The sequence below is a fragment of the Acyrthosiphon pisum genome, chromosome A2, assembly GCF_005508785.2.
Source record: "Acyrthosiphon pisum isolate AL4f chromosome A2, pea_aphid_22Mar2018_4r6ur, whole genome shotgun sequence".
In the NCBI taxonomy this organism is placed as follows: Eukaryota; Metazoa; Arthropoda; class Insecta; order Hemiptera; family Aphididae; genus Acyrthosiphon; species Acyrthosiphon pisum.
In genome coordinates this window covers 81539498-81558452 of record NC_042495.1, presented here as the reverse complement: position 1 = coordinate 81558452, position 18955 = coordinate 81539498, and the positions used below count along the sequence as shown (strand labels likewise).

Below are 18955 nucleotides of genomic sequence, written 5' to 3'. Positions count from 1 at the left end.
ATTCAAATCTGTTTTCAGAATTCTTATCGCTTCATTAGATCAATTGGTATGTTTGGCAAAAAACACGTCTAAAATACTATGTCACGCGTGTGTTAGACGGAAACAGAAAATCACGGTATCGAATCCCCTTAATGACTTTGATATTCAATTCATTGTAATATAACGTTAAAATATACAGATGAAATTGTCAATATATTTTTTTTTAAATATAAAAATGAATTTTACATAATAATTATAAAACAAAATTGTGCAATCTTTATTTGTATTGTTTATGTTATAATTATTATAACCACTCGGCTCCCTAAAGAATTCATAGTTATGCCTTATGCCTTTGTCAGTGCTATGCTTTACTAGTGATAAATTGGCCCATTGTGAAAATAATTCGTATATACGCCACTGATTATACTATTATAGTATTATACGTAGATAGGTGTATACAATACATTGGTAGGTATGCAAAAACGACAGTGCACTAATATATACGATACATAGGTTTTAAACGCCTTAATTTGTTTGAAGATTCTTTATGAAAATAAACATCATTGTTTTTTGTTTCTAGGATCTATAAGCTATAAAACTGAGCGGTTACTGCAAATTACTACTGATGTCTTGGGACCCCATGAGAACTGACACTATAGGTATATATGCGTATACTATGCATTACTTATTATCATAATACACTGTATAATATGTATAGTGGTCAATATCTAAAGATCTATCAATGCCTTTATGTGTTGGATAAATGTTGCTCGCTCGATCTGCCCGATGGCAAGAAAACACTCTTCGGCAGTGTCCAGCTGTTTAGCCAACACAGCAGAACCCGCCAGAAGTGCCCACATCGCTTCATTCTTCATGTCTCGGCAAACAGTTCGACATTCCATCCATTTATTCGAACCGATGTAATTCTTCATAGCTTCCAGGTAAGGGGACACCTGGACAAATATCTTGACGCCGTCTGTGTTGATCAGACTCACCATATTGTCTTCGTACAACTCGATATTTAACTTGTTACCGTAAAAACTGTGTGTTCAACGAAACCCCCCCCAAAAAATTTAAACATATTTATAAAAATGTCAATCGTACAACAATAATGTTGATAAAAGTTAAATTATTAATTTTCATTAAGGAATATTCAAATATGGTATATACAAAGAGTGCAGAGGACAAATAAACGGTGACTGCTGAGACGCATCCTAGTGTACAAGGATATACAATGGCGTCCGCAAGAATTTATCAAAGGGGAAGCAAAATATTTAAATTTTCCAATTTTTTCTTTCATTATCCGATAAAGTATTGTTTTTGACATGTTTTTTTATGTTGGTAGGAAATACTAAAATTATTTATGAATTATATGTAGATAGTTAGTAAAAAAAGTGTCCATAAAGTCCATATTAAAAAAAACCATAGCACGCTACTTGATATTTTTCCTCTACAAGGAAAATCTATGAATCATATAAATATGTTTTTTTTAATAAGTAACTATGAGCTGCGGACGCTCTTGCCTCTATCTACACTGTGGCCTGCAGGGTGATTAATTCGACAGGCCATGCTCATTATTTTGAACATTTTTTAAAAATAATTTCCATTTTTTACAATATTCTCGTTATAATTTTTAAGTTTTTTTTTTTTTAATGGAAACATACATTTGAATTTTATATCCCAAATCAGAATATTGTTCTGAAAATTTCAAATCAATAGTGTTAAATGTTAATAATAGTTCTAATAATTTTAACTTTGGATAAGTACAATGAAGTATTTAGGTACCCCGAAAAATATTTGTTCACTAGGTACTCTACTAAAGATAACTTAAAATAAACATTAAAATTTGATTTTTTTGTACCAAAATTATAAATATTGAAAATATGAAAATAAAAATGTATGTTTCATAACAAAAAAAATTAAAAACTTAAAATTAATTAAAATATAATTTCAAAACTTTAATATTCTTCTTCTACACAATGAGTATGTTAACTTAAAAGAATCTCTCAGTTTTTATAACAATTATATATAGACGTATAACATATAGCGAACGATAACGGATAAAGACGATATATAGGTAATATACCTCAAATCACTTTTTTCTAGCGACTTCCGCACAAGGATTTGGTCGTTCAGTAAAAGTATAGGGTCGTACCACACTATTAGATTTGTGTACTGCAACGCAGCCAGTGATTCTGTTTGACTGTTCCAGCACATGCTATGAAACATGGAACCTATATATAAATGTGGATCACAAAAATATTATATAATTTAGTAATTTCTATTTAGAATATATACGTGTACAATGTACATTAATATATTAGTAATTTATACCAAGTTTGTATGTCTTAGCATCGTCTTTATGCCCTATATGGACGATAAATATGTTCATGCTTAAATCAATCAACGCCAAATAACGTTTATCTTGGATTTTGGTGGTCATCAACTGTATATCAGTAACTCCAAATCCGTGTTTAATTGTGGGCAATGTACTCAACGGTGATATTTCAAACACGTGTATCACTAAACAGAAAAACGAATTAATATTATTGGGACGTATGAAATGTGTACTGTCACTCTCAGAATGTTATAATAGTTATCACTTTTGTCATTCAGTTGATCTCTTACGGCCAATATATGATCAGATATGGATATGTGATTCTTTTGAACTATGTCGCATTGCATATTCGGCCATTTAGGAGATGAAACCAATTTACAGTCAAATGTGTAAATGTCGACTCGACTTATCGATAATATAGCAAAATACCTACATACATGATTAAAAAAATAAGTAAATTTACCTGCCATTTTCAAACAAATTATTTTTATTTTTTTAATTTATAAAAACAATATACATATTTATTGTACAGTGTATATTCATTGATTTCAGCACTTAAAAAAAAAACAAAATGTGTTCAGATGATACAAATTATAATTCCATGTTATTTGTTCATAAAATATTATACTTATAAGTTATAACCAGTGCCGTAAGCAGGGGGAGGGGATAACGAAACGAAGCCCCCCTCACCATCGCCGTATTATTATAATATACGTGTTACCGGAATGAATTCATTTTTGCAAAAACGTTGTATTTGCATACCAATTTTCCTAAATTTATCAGTAATTTTTTGGTAAAAGTATGAACTATTTGTAAGAAAGACCTTGTACCTATTCAATTTTCAAGCCTTAGCTAAGCCTAAACAAATTTAATATTTTATAAATTTTAAACTACAAATTAATTATGGTTTTGTCAACATTTGAACTTTAATTGCTTATAAAAAATAATCGTGCTTATGTATCGTTAGTATTTTTAAATAGCTATAATATAAACTCATGAAGAATCTTGTATTACATTTTCAAGCTTTTTGACTTGACGAATAATTTTTTATTAGTATTTATAGAAAAAAACTAATCAAATACAATCCAAGTGAAGACGGTCTAGACTCTAGAGTATAGTAAGGTAACCTCGGTGGTCTAGAGTCTAGACCACCAAGGTAACCAAACAATTTTAACAAATTTTCATTTATTTATTTTATTTTTCTCGATTATCTTAAAAAGTACAGATAATTTTCCATTTTGACTTCCCAAAAGTACCAACTAGATCCAAATTGCTACTAAAAACCTCTATCGAAGTTTACAATCAGAGCATTTTTTCTACTAAAAAAGTTGTACAAACATTTTCATATACCTACTTGACCTAAACGTCTGAAATTATTAAACTAGATAAAATAAAAATAAAATTGTAATTCATTTTCAAGCCCCCTTCCTTCATTTAAAAATCCTGCGTACGCCACGCTTCTTATATAACGGTCAACGGAGCATGCCAATAGACGAGTCTTAGAGTACCTATTATTATATTAAGTACCTAAACAGAATTTGAATATTGAATAAATGGGTACATAATATGTCCAATATGGAGAGGTGAATGATTGGTGAATCAGTCATTATCTACCATTCTACCATTATAGAAAAATCATTGGGATTTATTCTCATAGTACTATATGTATACTATATACTATAACTACCAACTATATTGGTAGGTATATTATATAAATGATATTGGTTATAATTTGTATTTACTTTTCAGTCAAAATTATCATAAACACGTTCGTGTCTTTTAAATTGATAATTTGCGGAGTGTTTAGATTGGGCATTTGATAAACAAAACATTGAGTGCAAGTAGTGACTATTAAATGATTGTACTCCATAGCTACGTGGACGATACGTTCGGGGAAATCGAGGTTTTCTTTGGTTTCGTTTAATACGTCCTTCACGGTCATTGTTTTCCGCGACGTGATCAAACAATGAAAATTCCGTCTCGAAATACTTCTGCAACATTAATATTATATACTATACAGGTACGATATAATTTATTGAGAACATCAAATTTCTAATCTTTATAATATTCCAACCCAACCTTTCGACCAAAGTAGAAATCATTAGTCTTCCATTAGCGCACACAGCAGCAACTTGAGTACTATCCGGTGACCAACAAAGCGAACAAATGCTTCCACAATCAACATAATCTGTCGACAGGACTATCTGTAGAATAGTTTAAATGACCATAGTAATTAAAATTATTGTAATTTATTATAAGACAAATACATTTTTATGAATATTTTTATCACACATTTGATTCATATATATATACATTTTTTTTTAACTTTTAACAACATAATATTTTTCATTATACAAATTTTCGGTTTAAAAAAATTGAACGTGCTGCATCGATCACTCAAAACATAATAAATAATAATGTTATAATAATATTATAATATATATTATAGTATTATAGTATCTAATATTACATAACATTTTTTTTAATAAATAATTAAAAAATTATAAGGATAATTATTTAAATTAAAAGACAAAAAATTACAATGATAAAGTATATCTAAAGATATAATTTTTTAACAAAAACGTTGTTTTGTAATGAATTTAAACCATGTCAAAAAATATTTTCATAAACATTAATACTTTTTGAATAATAATAAGCGTCCTACATTCAATTAATCACCCAGAATAGACCCTACGATGTGACCTTTTCAGTCTATATTTTAAAACTGAATCCGCCCCTGTATATCTAGTACCCATACATAGATTATACTTAGATATTATTGATTACATTGATTTATTCCTCTTTAATAATTAGTTATATTATTTAAATTCGCTATTGTATAATTAGAAAAATAATACTCACTCCGTATTGATTACAAAGTAGTATTTTGTTGTAACAACTAACAACTAGCAAATTTCCATCAGACTTCCAACAATGAGATGTTACTGGATGTGTGAGTTTTTCACTCATAAATACAGAATTTCCATATGAATCCCAAATCTTTAAAATAAAACATATTATTATAATAGATTATAATAGATAATATTACATTATTATTATAGGCCGCAAATGAGACCAATAATAATATGTTTCCATGTTGGAATAAGCAAATAAAAAAAAGGTGGGTAAGTGGATGTCGCTCTGCTGTACAGCAGGTTACAAGTGAGTCACTGTATAATGGATAGTATTAAATTTGAATTCAATAATATAATATCACTGTATAAGAAAAACGATTCTGAGCGGAGACGATTTGTCAGTCTAGTTATTAGACATACATATTATAGGTATACTTATCTATAGTAATAAAAAAAAATTGACCAGGTCCAAATTAATCATATCACAATATCCATTAGGTAACGCGTTATACATCAACAACAAACCGTGGTACTATCATAGATATATAATATAGTATACTTTAGAAGTTTCAAGTACCCCCAAATAATATTATACAATCACAAAAAAATAACTAAAATAGTTATTCCAGGTTTTTTAATATGTAATTTCGTCCAAATTTGAACTTAAAATGACTATAAAAATAAACTGTGCTTATGTATTTCTTAGAATTTTTGGTAACAGAATTAAATATTTACGTGAAATCTTGTTTTAAATTTTCAATCCTTAGATATAAAAGTTGAACATTTTATAAATTTTTAATTACAAAATAATTATTCAATTTTAAATTTGATAAATTTTGTCAAAATATCAACTTCAAATGCTTATAAAAAATAATTGTGCCTATGTATTTTTAATATTTTTCAACTGCTATTGTAACAATGTATCAGGAGCCTTGTATTAATTTTTTACACTTTTTGGCCCAATAGAAAAAACTTTATTGATATTTATAGAAAAAAAAAACTAAAAAAATTGAAAACTTACAATGTCTGTAAACACCTCAAAAAGAGTCAAATTATTTTCAAAAATTTATCGTATATAGAAAATTTTCAAGTTTTTACAGTCACTCGTTTTTTAATTACAACAAAATAAGAAAATCGTTACGTAAGAAATCGAGTGAATATCAAATGTTGTAAAAATATGAAATTTAAACGCTCATAAAAAATTAATTTGAGTTTCTTATAGACATTTTTTTTTAGATAAAGGTAGATTATAAAATTTTACTTTTGACCCCCCAAAGTACCAACTAGATTCACTTTCCTATCAGAAAAGGTACAACTTTGGAAATCGAAGCATTTTTTACTGCTCCGAAAGTGGTCGTCGGCCAGGAAAAAAAAAAAAAAAAGAAAAAAAAAAAGCACACATCATTGTAAAATCAATACATTCATCGTTCCACTCAGAATCTAAAATAAAGTGGTAGTACAAACGAGCTTTTGTTTAAAATATTGTATAGCCATAGGTATTTAAAATATCTAAAATAAAATATTGTTTAAAATAAATATTGAAAAATCATAAGAAACATAATTAAAATATTTTCAAGCGTAATAATGAATTATTATAAAGATTGTTTTATATATGAAGCTGATTGCACCATTTTTTGTTAATCAATGAAGATCCTAGTACTTTCATTTAGTAACAAAATTATCAATTAATATTTACCTTCCAATATACTAATATTGTTAAATTTCTACAAAAATTAATACCTATAGGTATTATTTATTTTTTAGCTTGTACACTTTTATTTCTGTTTAATTATTAATCAATTAAAATAAATAATATTCAGATTTTTATAAAATAACATAGCAAGTATCTATAAATACATATTTATTTAGACGGAATTATTTATATACCACTTGAATTAATCAAAAATTATTAAATTTGAACAAAATTTAATTAAAACAATAAATCTTCTTCATGTGTTTTAAATAAACATCTTATATTTTTATTGATTATTTTTGCCGTAAATACAATAATATTATTAATTAATTTGTAACTATCTTTAACTTTTTAATAATATGACGTGATGTTGTTTAGCATTTGGGACTTATACTATTGTGATGTAGCTAGGTTATCATTATTAAATATTTCCATTTGTGATCCTTTGTAAACTTATGTTTATCCGAATATAGTGATAGTTTTATTTTGAATTTTTTTATATTGATACAGTGAGTTTGTTAATTTTGAATTTCCGTTAGTGAAATGTTTCAATTATAAGACCATTGTATTATCAATACGTACATGATTATAATTATTGTATATTATTAAGCTAAATTATTGTATCTATGACAAGACAATAGTATGCATTTTTTTTCATTTACTTATAGGCAGACAAATTTTAAGATTCAAATGTAATTATTTATATAATATTTTATAGGAAGCTATAGACGTTCATAATAATATGTTCCATAAATATTAAATAACCAAATCAGTTAATAAAATATAATTGTTAAAATAATTATAAGGAATATACTTCATTGTAATTGTTTAAACAATGTTCAAAGATTTCAATCGACCATCGTCGAATAAATGAATGCATAAAACATTTTTTAAGAGCAATGAATAATTTTTGGCTTTTCAAGGGCAGGGTACGCCCTAAATGCATTTAAGTAAACTTATAAGTTACAAGTTATAATCAATTTGTTGTGTACTTGTGTATCTAACTTATTTTAATTATTAAGTTGAAAATGGACTTAATATTTTTTTTTATTGAATTTAAATGCATGATAAAATTATTATATTAATTGACAAAATAAATAATAAATATTTTGTGATTATGTAAATCTTACAAAAGGTCGTACATAATGGGGACATCAGTTACCTATTATATTTCCCATATCAATATTTTGCTAACAATAAATCTGAATTAAATGTCCTTGATAATATTAAAATACAGTTTTATTACCTATGGACTACAATAATTTACATACCAGAAATAGAATTATAAGTATTCATATTTTAATTTAATTTAAAATTTGAATAAAAGATACAAATTCTAATAGGTACTTTTTTAATTGATCGAAACATAGTAACTAATATTAATAAAGTTTGTAGAACATTATTAAGTTGTATCGAAATACATTAATTCGTGCTGTTTCAAATAGTTTTATATCAACTTAATTTATTGTTAATTATTTCTTTTTTATATGTATAAGTATTAAAGTATATTATAATTTATAACTAATGACCAAAATTATATTATGTTCATGTTCATACTGAGATAGTGAGATCTGAGGGTGTACATTATCATAGGGGTTTGACATGTGGTCGTATAAAATCAAAAAGTGCAAACCTAATTTTATTTTGCCTATGAATTCATATTTAAGGGTTTAGGCATATTTTGTTAGTTGCATGTAATTTGCATATTTTATACATACTTATAGATAAATAAACATAAACTATTCCCTGTTTTCAAATCTAAATATACAATAATTTACAAAAAATATTATGTTGGTCAAGAACTAATTTAAAATTATCACGGACAAATGTTCGATGAGTGAAAATAATATTTCTTAACTTACGAACCGTTTCTTTTGTCTTTCAAACAATCTACATTTCTGTATACAGTCTACTTAAAAATAAGTATTGTGTTCCATAGATATAAAAAATAAATGTTTATCAATTATTTTTTTATAGTTTGGTATACATTTTTTTAATGTTTATAAATGCATACTTTAAGATTTTTACTCTCCATGTTCGCGTCATAGTTTGCACCTTTAATTTTTAATTTCCTTAATGTTTTTTAATAGAATGAACTTGCAGTATGTGTAGGTAAATTATGTAAAATTTAAAGATAACAACATAATATAAAATATATGTATACTTTGTAATTAGTATATTTTGATCTGTTGTAATGTTATTATAGAAACATGGTTAGAAACGTGATGAAAACAAAATTAAATTTATTATGCTTGTCATTTTATTTGGTTTTTTTCTGTAAATAGAGTCTATATTACTAATCTAACCTAGACGAAAAATTATAATTATGACAAAAATAAAATATGAAGATAATTATTAGTGATAGCTGATAACTATAAAAAAAGTTGGTACGAAAAGTTATAGTACTAACTAATCTTTAAATGTTCGGTCGAAATATTGAACTAATGTAATCAAAATTCGAACCATAGATAAGTACCTATATTGAATAACGATAAGAAATTATATTTATTATTTTCATATCGTTGTTCATTATTTATTGTACTAAATAATAAAATTATTAATAATACGTTTATGAAAAAGCCAAAATTAACTTTTTGAAGTTTATTTGTTTGGGTCTGAATAAAAATCTGTAAGTCGGTTTCGTTCAACTTCATAAATAAGGAAGAATATTCCACTATTATTATATTTAAAAATATATAATATATATTTAAAAAACAGTCAACTTTATATTATTATTATTATAATATACAGGCTGTGGATCTTACATAATGTACACCTACGGGGGGGGGGGAGTATTGACGGTGTGTGAGTGATGTGTGGCCGTGATATATTGTATAGTTCGAACTACCACGCATACTTTAAGTTTTTACGAGTGTTTTCTTCCGTTTGAAGATGATGATAACGGAAAGCGGAATATTTGCCGAATGCAACGAGTGCAGGTGACGTGTTGCACTTGCAAGTACAAGAATTAACCCGGGATGTCATTATTATACAATACTCGAATGGGACGGTTAGATTGCGATGTCTCGGAACGCAGCCACTTATACTCTGTGTGTGTGTAGTCGCCCTTGACCTAGAGCCCCAGATATTAGCTCCCCACCTATATGTGTGTGTGTGTGAGTGAGTTAACGGCGACCACCACCGTGAGTATACGAACCAGTGTGGGGTTCCTTGAGCTAGGACACAGCGCGTACACGCAGAACGACATCACCAGTTTTGACCACGCGACTGCCGAGAAGTTATTGCGACCTAGTCCGGCTGTCAGTTTGCACCCGCGCGCATTGGTGTGTGCGCAGTGTTTGCGATACAAATAATCTCGCGACGACTTGATTCCCGGATGGTTTTTATCCCGCATAATATAATATTATTACGCAGGACATGCGATTTATGACAGAGTAAATCTGCGTCTGTTTACTACTTCTACGTTCCGTATAGAATCGCGTATTGTGTTTCCCATGTGTGCGCCTAATCGCCCTCGACGGGTCCGATAGGTCTTCTCCGATATGCTCGTGCACGGTTAACGATGTGCCAGAATAACGCTCGTTGCCGACGTTGTCGTGCGTTAGTGCCGTCGTACCGCGAGCGCTGAACGAAATATAATAATAATTAGCATAATTGTACCTAGCAAGATCGGGTTGAATTAATAATAGGAACACCGGTAGTGTTGTGCACGTTTTTCGCGCAAACGGAAACGTTAGATTTCGTTGTCACTGGATTGTGCGATTAAAGCTGTAATAGACAGATACACTATCTCTCTGCGCATGGGACATCATAAACTCGACACGATCCGCCTCACGATTTCTTACCGGTAGGCTATTAATATTTAACACTCGTAAACCATATAACATAAGTATTATTTGAAATGTTATGGTTTTAATTCTTAATTGTTATGTTCTTATTTTTAATATTATTTTATAGATATATAGTGTTAGTTATTATTAGTTATATAAGTTATAACTTATGAGGCACTCGTGACTCGTAACTTATGATACTTATGAAACTTATGTACTTAAAATTATTTGCCAACCTTAAAATATATTTTATAAATTAAACCGAAAAGAAGTGTCAAATATTTTTTGTATCTACAGTATTGATACCAATAATAATAATAATACTTCAGTTTCTCCAATCATTCAATAGTTTTTTTTTTTAAAACAAGATTGGGACAAATGCCTTCCAGACTTGTTGGCGTTGTTGCACATAATCTTAAGGCGCCCGGTGCCATTGTAATTTTGTAAACAAAAATACACTTTACGGGAATAATGATCCTCTTCTGTAGAATCAACCAAATTTAATAATTTATTTTGTACTTTTATAATTGGAAACAATATGTCAATATACAAATTTAAAAATTTAAAATAATTGAATGATTCAAAATTCAAACTGCAAATAATATTTATTTGATAACAATTATTAGTACATAGTGATATGTCAGAATGGTTACTTATTGGCACTTTTGTAAAGTATTCGGATAAATTTATTTGAATACTTTTTTTGTATTCGAATACTATTTTAAATACTTTTTTTAAGAATTATTCGAATACGTATTCTAAATACTTTTTTTCGATACAGAAAAATAGTTTTAAATTTGTGACGACATATTATAAATAATGAACATTAATTTTATTCTTTAAACAAAATTTAATATTGGCCCATAATATGATTATTTTTATAAACACCAATGTGTTGTATCCCGTATAGCCCGTATCGGCCAAATCATATGTGGTCAGAATGTATAAATAACTTATGATTACGTTATATGTTTAATTATTAATTAATAAATGTTAATTACCAATCATTCAAAAACTGACAAAAACTAATTGTGAAAAAAGTATTCTGATAGTATTCGAATATATTTTTTAAGAACTATTCGAATACGTATTCTGAATACCTTAATTCTTATTTATTCGAATATGTATATTCCGAATACAAAATAAAAGTATTCTTTACAAGACTGCTTATTAGGTTACTACTGATAACAGTATACTGGGGCTATACCAAAACTTCGGAGACGCTGCTCCATTGGTGTTTATAGTAAAGGGACGAGCATTATAATATATTATCTATGATTTTACCATTATTTAAAATAAAATAAAAAATTGGAGTTCGATGTGACCTGTAGGAAGTCTTCTTCTTTCAGATAAAAAAATAGTTATAAAAATCCGACAATTCTACAAAGCCTGAGAATAATTCCCTTGAAGTATTTTTTTTCAATATAATACACCCTATCACCCCCCCCCCCCCCTAAACAGAATCGGGCAGTAGATTAGTGAAAAAGTATTATGATTAAGGTGGCAACTAAAATATAAAATTTAATTTTCAAATTTTATAGAATTGCAGAAAATTTGAAAAACTGGTACCAGCCCCCTAGCAACATTATTATTATGATTATATTATATTATATTATGTTATACTAATAGTAAATAGGTACTTTGGACTGGAAATTTTATTTTAAATATGTGCGTGTTCAAAATCACTTGATGTAGATATAATTTTTTTTAAATGGGATCCTACGTTTTTATTATTTATATAGTAAGGTAAAAAATGTATATTTACTTTTATAGTCTTATAAATATTTATATCTTGAATTAAATTTAAATATAAAACGTGTAAGCCTAGAGTGAAGTACGTTGACATTTTTATCTTCCTCTTACATTCTAGACAAGGCTGCAATTGCCGTTAAGCAAATCCAACGACATTATATTATTCATTAGTCATTACTATTACGTCTGATAATGTATATAATATCACATGAAAGTCACAAGAATATTAACGGAAGGTCACATCCTTGCTCACGCCCTTATTCGTTCAATATACTCATAATAATTGTAAGACAAGGTTAATAATACATTATTATCTATGCAAGACAGAGAAAAACCTAATAAGTAAAATAATTATTAGGTTCTTATAATCTATAATTTTATTTAAAAATATAAAATTTTAATAATATACGTATCCAATACAAATTGTATCACATAATATTACAGCCCATTTACAGGTAATCGATAATTTACCTTAATTGTTTTATGCTTACCATAGTATCCGTGACTAATTTATGAGCTTTTAATTTATATTTGCTTACTGGGCTAGCCTGAGGTATTTTCTATATAGAGACAAAACCGTTTTGGGCGTGTAAACTTAATTTAAAACGCAGGCTATACAAATACAAATTATTAATTTCTAGTATATTTCAGTGAACTGGTAAACTATAGTTTATATACTTAGTATATATACTAATAGTTTTAAATATTTTTTACTTGAAATGGGTACCTTAAAGTATTAAAACAAAAAATTATGATTAATATTAGGTAAGTAATGCATGTAGTCAGAAATATTTCGTTTATAAAGACAATATTATAATATTATTAATATCAATTAGCACTTTTAAAAATATTAATATTTGTTGTGACTTCTTATTCAATACTTAAAGCAATCAGAAATAACTTATCACAATTTAGAAATAAGTTACTTCAATTGAATCTGTAATTACAATATTTATTTTTCAATAAATATACAGTTTTTCAGAACATCCTTCTTGTTAAAACAAATTGTAAATTAAAATCTGCCATTATTAATTAACATATGAGTACATCAAGTATACTAGGTGTGTCCTGTCTAGGTATAAAGAATCTATTTATGAATTATTGTATTCTTCCAATATTAAATGTATGTATTGTATTATACCACTTTTATATAATATAGCTGTATCATACATAGTATAAACTATACATTTTATAGTTTATACTATATAATTGAATAATATGTGTAATTATTTTACTTTAAATATTCATCTTTAATGACTTACTAATTTTGTGATTTTTGCGTTGATCGAATACATGCAGGCGTCTTTAAATATTATATAAGAATTCCATATTATTATAATAATATTATAATAATATTATAATAATATGGATATTATCGCCGGTCTCATAACTCATAAGTCATATTAGTGTAACTACGTTATAATACTATTATTATTTTCATTATTGAAACGCGTTGTTGTTGTTGTTGTTGCTACTGCTGCTACTAAGCTGCTTATTCTGTTTAACATGATATTGCCTCCAGCGAATTCTTCATAACTGCCTAATAAAACGCAACGTTGCCAAACAGAAAAATCTTTGTGCCCAGTTCGTCTCAAAACCGCACGCGCAAAAAAATACCGTGAACAAGGAAAAACAATATAATATTAGATAATATAATTTGTCTTGGCTGTTGTCTTGCATTTCCATAATTATTCCAGCAATATTTTATTGGTTTGAATAATGTTCGTTTTTCTTTTTTTATTTTATTACATGAAGTGCCAACTGCCAATAGCTCATTTCCTCAAAGTTAATTGTAATGTATATTTAGCTAACTACAATGAACGTTACATTGACGACGTTTGTGTTTTTATGTTGTGAAACAAACATAATTATATTTATATACCTAATATATATGCGTGTGTGCTGCAGCGAAAAAAACATACAACGCAAGGTATAATATAAGTACCGTCTGTATTTTATTTGTTTGCTACATAAATCGCTCTGGCTATAAGTTATAAGTTATAACCGATGACCTAACCACTAGGCATCCTATGTTATTACAGTGCTACTACAGATAATACTTATACGAGGTCGGTTATTAAAAAAAAACCAATTTTTTCGGAGTTAAATATGACTTCGAGGAGGTCATCTTGTATTCTAGTGTCAATCGATGTTTGTCTTCCTACTCTACTATATGGAAATAATCTCAATGTTGAAACCGGAATGACTCACCGGATGTATTTATTCATAGTGTTCGTGTTTACAGTTTTTTTTAAGAGAAAGGTTTTGCTCCCTTCGAGGATCTTTTAATTACTATGTACTGGCTGTTTTATTTCATTTTGCTTGCGGTTTAAATTGTTGATTAGTCGCCAAATTTTGATAATATTAACTCCTGAACGATATTGCAGCTTTGCATATTATGTCTATACTTATCTATTTCTTTTGGTAGATCCATTCTATTTGTTGTCTAGGTTATACTACGTCATTTTCGTTTCTTTAAGATTTACATGTCATTAAGTCTCATGATGACCACTTCATTTTTACAGTAAATAAAAGTTGTTCAAACTTTAGTTAAAAGTATGCCTAGTATGGTTCAGTAAATTCATCAGTGTTATTATTATTACTGTTTATACCCTAGATCACACGCATTTAAAATATTCACAAGAATACACGCACACGGTCTTTTCAGTCACACACAGTATGGCGCAAATCATAGTCAACTAACCAGTCACAATGAAAATATAATAACTATCAATTTCGTTTATCGAGCAGCAATATTATTAGAAACAGTGTAAAAATAACCCATAATTGATTTTTTACCATCACGCACACGGTCTTTTTGACTGTATATTAATACGTAATGTCTGGTAATTAACTTTGAACACTTCTATATTATTAGTTATTACTCACGTTAGATCATATACAGTTGGGAGTCGTATCTAATTTTAGTTTATCACTTAATTAGAAGGTACCTAGGTTGGATTAGGTTAATATTTCGTATTTTTGAAACAATGAACAAAATTCTAAAAGCCCGGTTTTTTTGACTGTGAAGCGTGTGCTCTAGGGTTAAAATATATAATGTTGAGGATTTACAGAAATAAAATTTTATTTTATTTTTATTTTACGTATCTTATCAATAGTTATAACTCCCGGAAAAATAACAAAACATATTATGTAAAACCAAAGAAAGTTTCTTCAATTTTTTCTTATTGGATAAGTGAATGTGTAGGTACTATTACTTAAAAATTCAAATAACTGACCAAAGAGCAATTATATTAAATATAATCGATAATATTTAAATTTTACATGACCTATAAATGAATCGTGTACCTAATCGTGTAGGTTCACAAGTATTTCGTGGATTTTTGCCATGTAGTGGGAAATGTCGTGGGGACAGTATCTGTAGGTACGAATATTTTTGGTGTTTGGTATTTTCAGTGATTGTTATTCGCCATTTTGCCGTGGATGACAATCTTATTAATATGTATACTGTCATAATGACACGATTCGACGAAAATTGCATTACCAAATATAGATATTTGATCTCGAAGAAATAAGTTTACGACGAATAGGAAATGGATCGTGTAGATTTAGTCAAATATTCGTCAAATAAAACCAGTTGGACGGGCACTTAGGTATGGAGGTCCGATATAATATGTATTATAATACCCTTCAGAAGGTTTAATTTAATTTTTATTATATTTTATTGTATGGTTATACTTCATGGTGAGTATAGTGAGTACTGAGTAGTACTAATGTGTTCTGATATTCTCCGATTTATCATCATAACATCTGATTTATGCGTCGTAAAATATAACTACTTACCAAGTGCATTATCATGTAAACCAAATTCTATTGTTTTTATCAGGTGTTATACTACTAAGTAATAGTTTATGACTTATGAGTTTATTCTTAATAGATTATTTTCTATAAATTAAATCTATAGCCTATTTTCATTATTACAGAAACAATGAATCATTGTACTATTGTACTATTCTACTATATTCTTCTAATTTATTCTTTAATTTAACCTAAACAACAATTATATTCTAATTTCTAATGTAATTTATTTATCATTCAAAATCCCATTGTCAGTATAACCTAATTTTATCACAGACTATTTAAAACTAATCTTTAATTTAAATTTTGGTAGCATAGTGTGACCGATACTAGAATTAATATTTGTTTAAATGTATTTTGAATTGCCTTAGTCAGAACTTGATAAATCTTATTCTTGTAGTAATTTAATCATTAAATTGCTATACAATTTAAAAAAAAGCTATTATGAATATTGTACTACGTGGTATTTTATTAGTTTACCTTTACGTCTATACTTTATTGTACCTATAACATATTTTTATGGTGATCGTTAAAAGTAAATTTTGTGATTCATGGTGTGTTCACGGCCGTATGTAAGTACTCGTATACATGATGTGAGCTAATGCTTAATGACAATATGTATAACGCACATATAAGCATAGAAGAACATAATTACGTAGAGGTAAAAGACAAAATTATAAATGACTCCCTTATTTACTTTTGAGGTGAATATTTTCGCTTTTGATTGGACGTGTTTATAATCTTATACAAACAAGTGGACGAAAAACGAAGTCAAGGCAGAGTTTTGTAATTTGGAAGTTGTTAAGATTATTTCGATCATATACGCAATTTCTAATTTAACAGTTGGAAAATTATTTAACTTATTTTATTGGCGTCTCCTTTTTGTAATCATACATTATCCTACATGACGCCATCAATGAATATTATTATATTCGTTCTCATCTCATTGTTACTTTTCAGTATCCATACTGTGTAATGTCTTATTATTGCAATACAATGCAAATACATTACCAGGTGAATAGTAGAAGGGGATTCTTATACATACTATCTTCGTAATATTACAATGACTATAATATTATTATTATACTTATATAGCGTAGGTAATAGCTATAGTCTCTATAGTTCGCTGTACATTCTTGTATTCATTGTGGTAGGGAATGGTGCTAGATAATACATTGGGTCAATATTCGGTATGAATTTCAAGGTCCTGCGTGTATGTGATTCGAGTCGTTTGTTGCCCAACATCGCGTCAGTTAACGGGGAGAGGGTCAAGGGGGTCTGGACCCCCCAGGGTCTAAATTAAGGTTGTAATTATAGTAAACTTGTTCTATAAACGTCCCGTATCTTTATAATAGGTATAATTGTAAAATCTAGAATTACAGACAAATTGTGAATTTATTAAATCTAGAGCTGCTGTAGTTATATTGATAAAAAAAATAATGAAATTTAGTAACATTATATAATTGTTATAATAGTGTTATGTTATTGATAGTAATTGTATGATAAATATTTTCTTGAACCGTATACTGACCAAAGTTAAATCAATACATGTACACGAACCTATATAACAATATTTGATTATTGGTGAACTACTTAGTTAATGATGTAGTAAATTATGAGTAAATAATTTTTACTTAAATTGTTATTCATCGTTATAAAAACCGCTAGGTATTTGTACAATTTAGATGTATCATATTGACAACTCTTTAAATATATCCAGGTAGTCGATTTTGTGCTTCCTTACTCAGTCGTTGTAGTTTACATATTGTACATTTGGATTTCTTGGATTTCATACAGATTGACGAATGTATTGGTTTTACAATAACGTGGGTTTTTTTTTGTATTTGTGACCACCTTTTAGTGCAGTAATATGTTCTTCTAAAAACGTTGAGGGAGGTTTATAGTTTCTCGATGCCTTTCAAAATAGGTAATCAAAGAAAATAACAAAAATACTGAAAAACGGGAATAATAAATATAATATCCTTATAGAGCCTGACACATTGTTTTTTGTATGCAATGACCAAAGATTATTGAATACAAATTTAACAAATCCATTACACTGCTTTACTCAACAACGAGGTATGCACTCGAACCCTTTTTTATACAGTAGAGTGACTTTTCTAGTTTGTTTTTTTTTTAATTGCTTTAATAGTAGCAAACTTAAGCAATGCTAATTATTTTAGAGTATTTTCCTATATTATTAAGTACTAAACTTTTTTCGAAATTATTAATTTACTATTGTACCTATAGTATAAGTTAAGCAGGCTTAGTCCGCGGTCGACGGTAACCGTGGTCTTATACTATTTTTAAGACAAAAAATAGGAAAAACATTGGCACACCCTATATTATACTATATTATAGCATTTGAATATTTATTTATTTAGTTATTGTATTTTAAATTAAATAAATATAGGTACCTAATAATGTTATTTTTACAGGTATATAAATATTTAAATTAATATATTGTTTACTTACAATACCATAAAAAACATTGCTTAGATATTTGCAGGATATTTTTGTTAATTTAGTTGGAAATGTTCTATGGCGTATATAAGGAGAGAATGAGACCAAATTTAATTAAAACGCTGCCATCGTATCGTTAAACGGGACACTATGGAGTTTTATGAGCCCGAAATAGTTGGTTTTAGATATTCAGAGAAAAAATTAATTAAAGTTGTAAAGTCCTAGGGCGGCGAGGGTTGAGATTCCATATGAAGTTCTCTCTCTT

The 18955-nt window shown here is 27.9% G+C and overlaps 3 protein-coding genes across 6 annotated transcripts in view; 2 read left to right on the top strand and 1 right to left on the bottom strand.

Moving 5' to 3' along the window:
- LOC100160060 (protein gustavus) overlaps window positions 1–18955 on the top strand; it is a 126426-nt gene that overhangs the window by 64315 nt on the left and 43156 nt on the right. The window contains exon 1 of one of the 3 annotated variants that reach the window (XM_029490341.1): window positions 10542–10673. The exons of the other annotated variants lie outside the window; for them this stretch is intronic. Within the exon in view, the coding sequence (XP_029346201.1) occupies window positions 10627–10673 (47 nt within the window). The 5' untranslated portion in view covers window positions 10542–10626. Of the gene's footprint in view, window positions 1–10541; window positions 10674–18955 lie in introns of those variants that run through there. 3 annotated transcript variants of the gene reach the window in all.
- LOC103310179 (chromosome transmission fidelity protein 8 homolog) overlaps window positions 1–18955 on the top strand; it is an 85465-nt gene that overhangs the window by 64564 nt on the left and 1946 nt on the right. The gene's annotated exons all lie outside the window — the stretch shown is intronic.
- Window positions 61–5333, bottom strand: LOC100573811 (intraflagellar transport protein 80 homolog). Its single transcript, XM_029490344.1, has 7 exons — window positions 5180–5333; window positions 4397–4521; window positions 4060–4308; window positions 2583–2746; window positions 2314–2502; window positions 2066–2213; window positions 61–1020 (listed from the first exon to the last, which is right to left on the bottom strand). Exons 1-7 carry the CDS (start codon window positions 5285–5287, stop codon window positions 708–710), a joined length of 1296 nt encoding a protein of 431 aa, XP_029346204.1. The 5' UTR covers window positions 5288–5333; the 3' UTR covers window positions 61–707.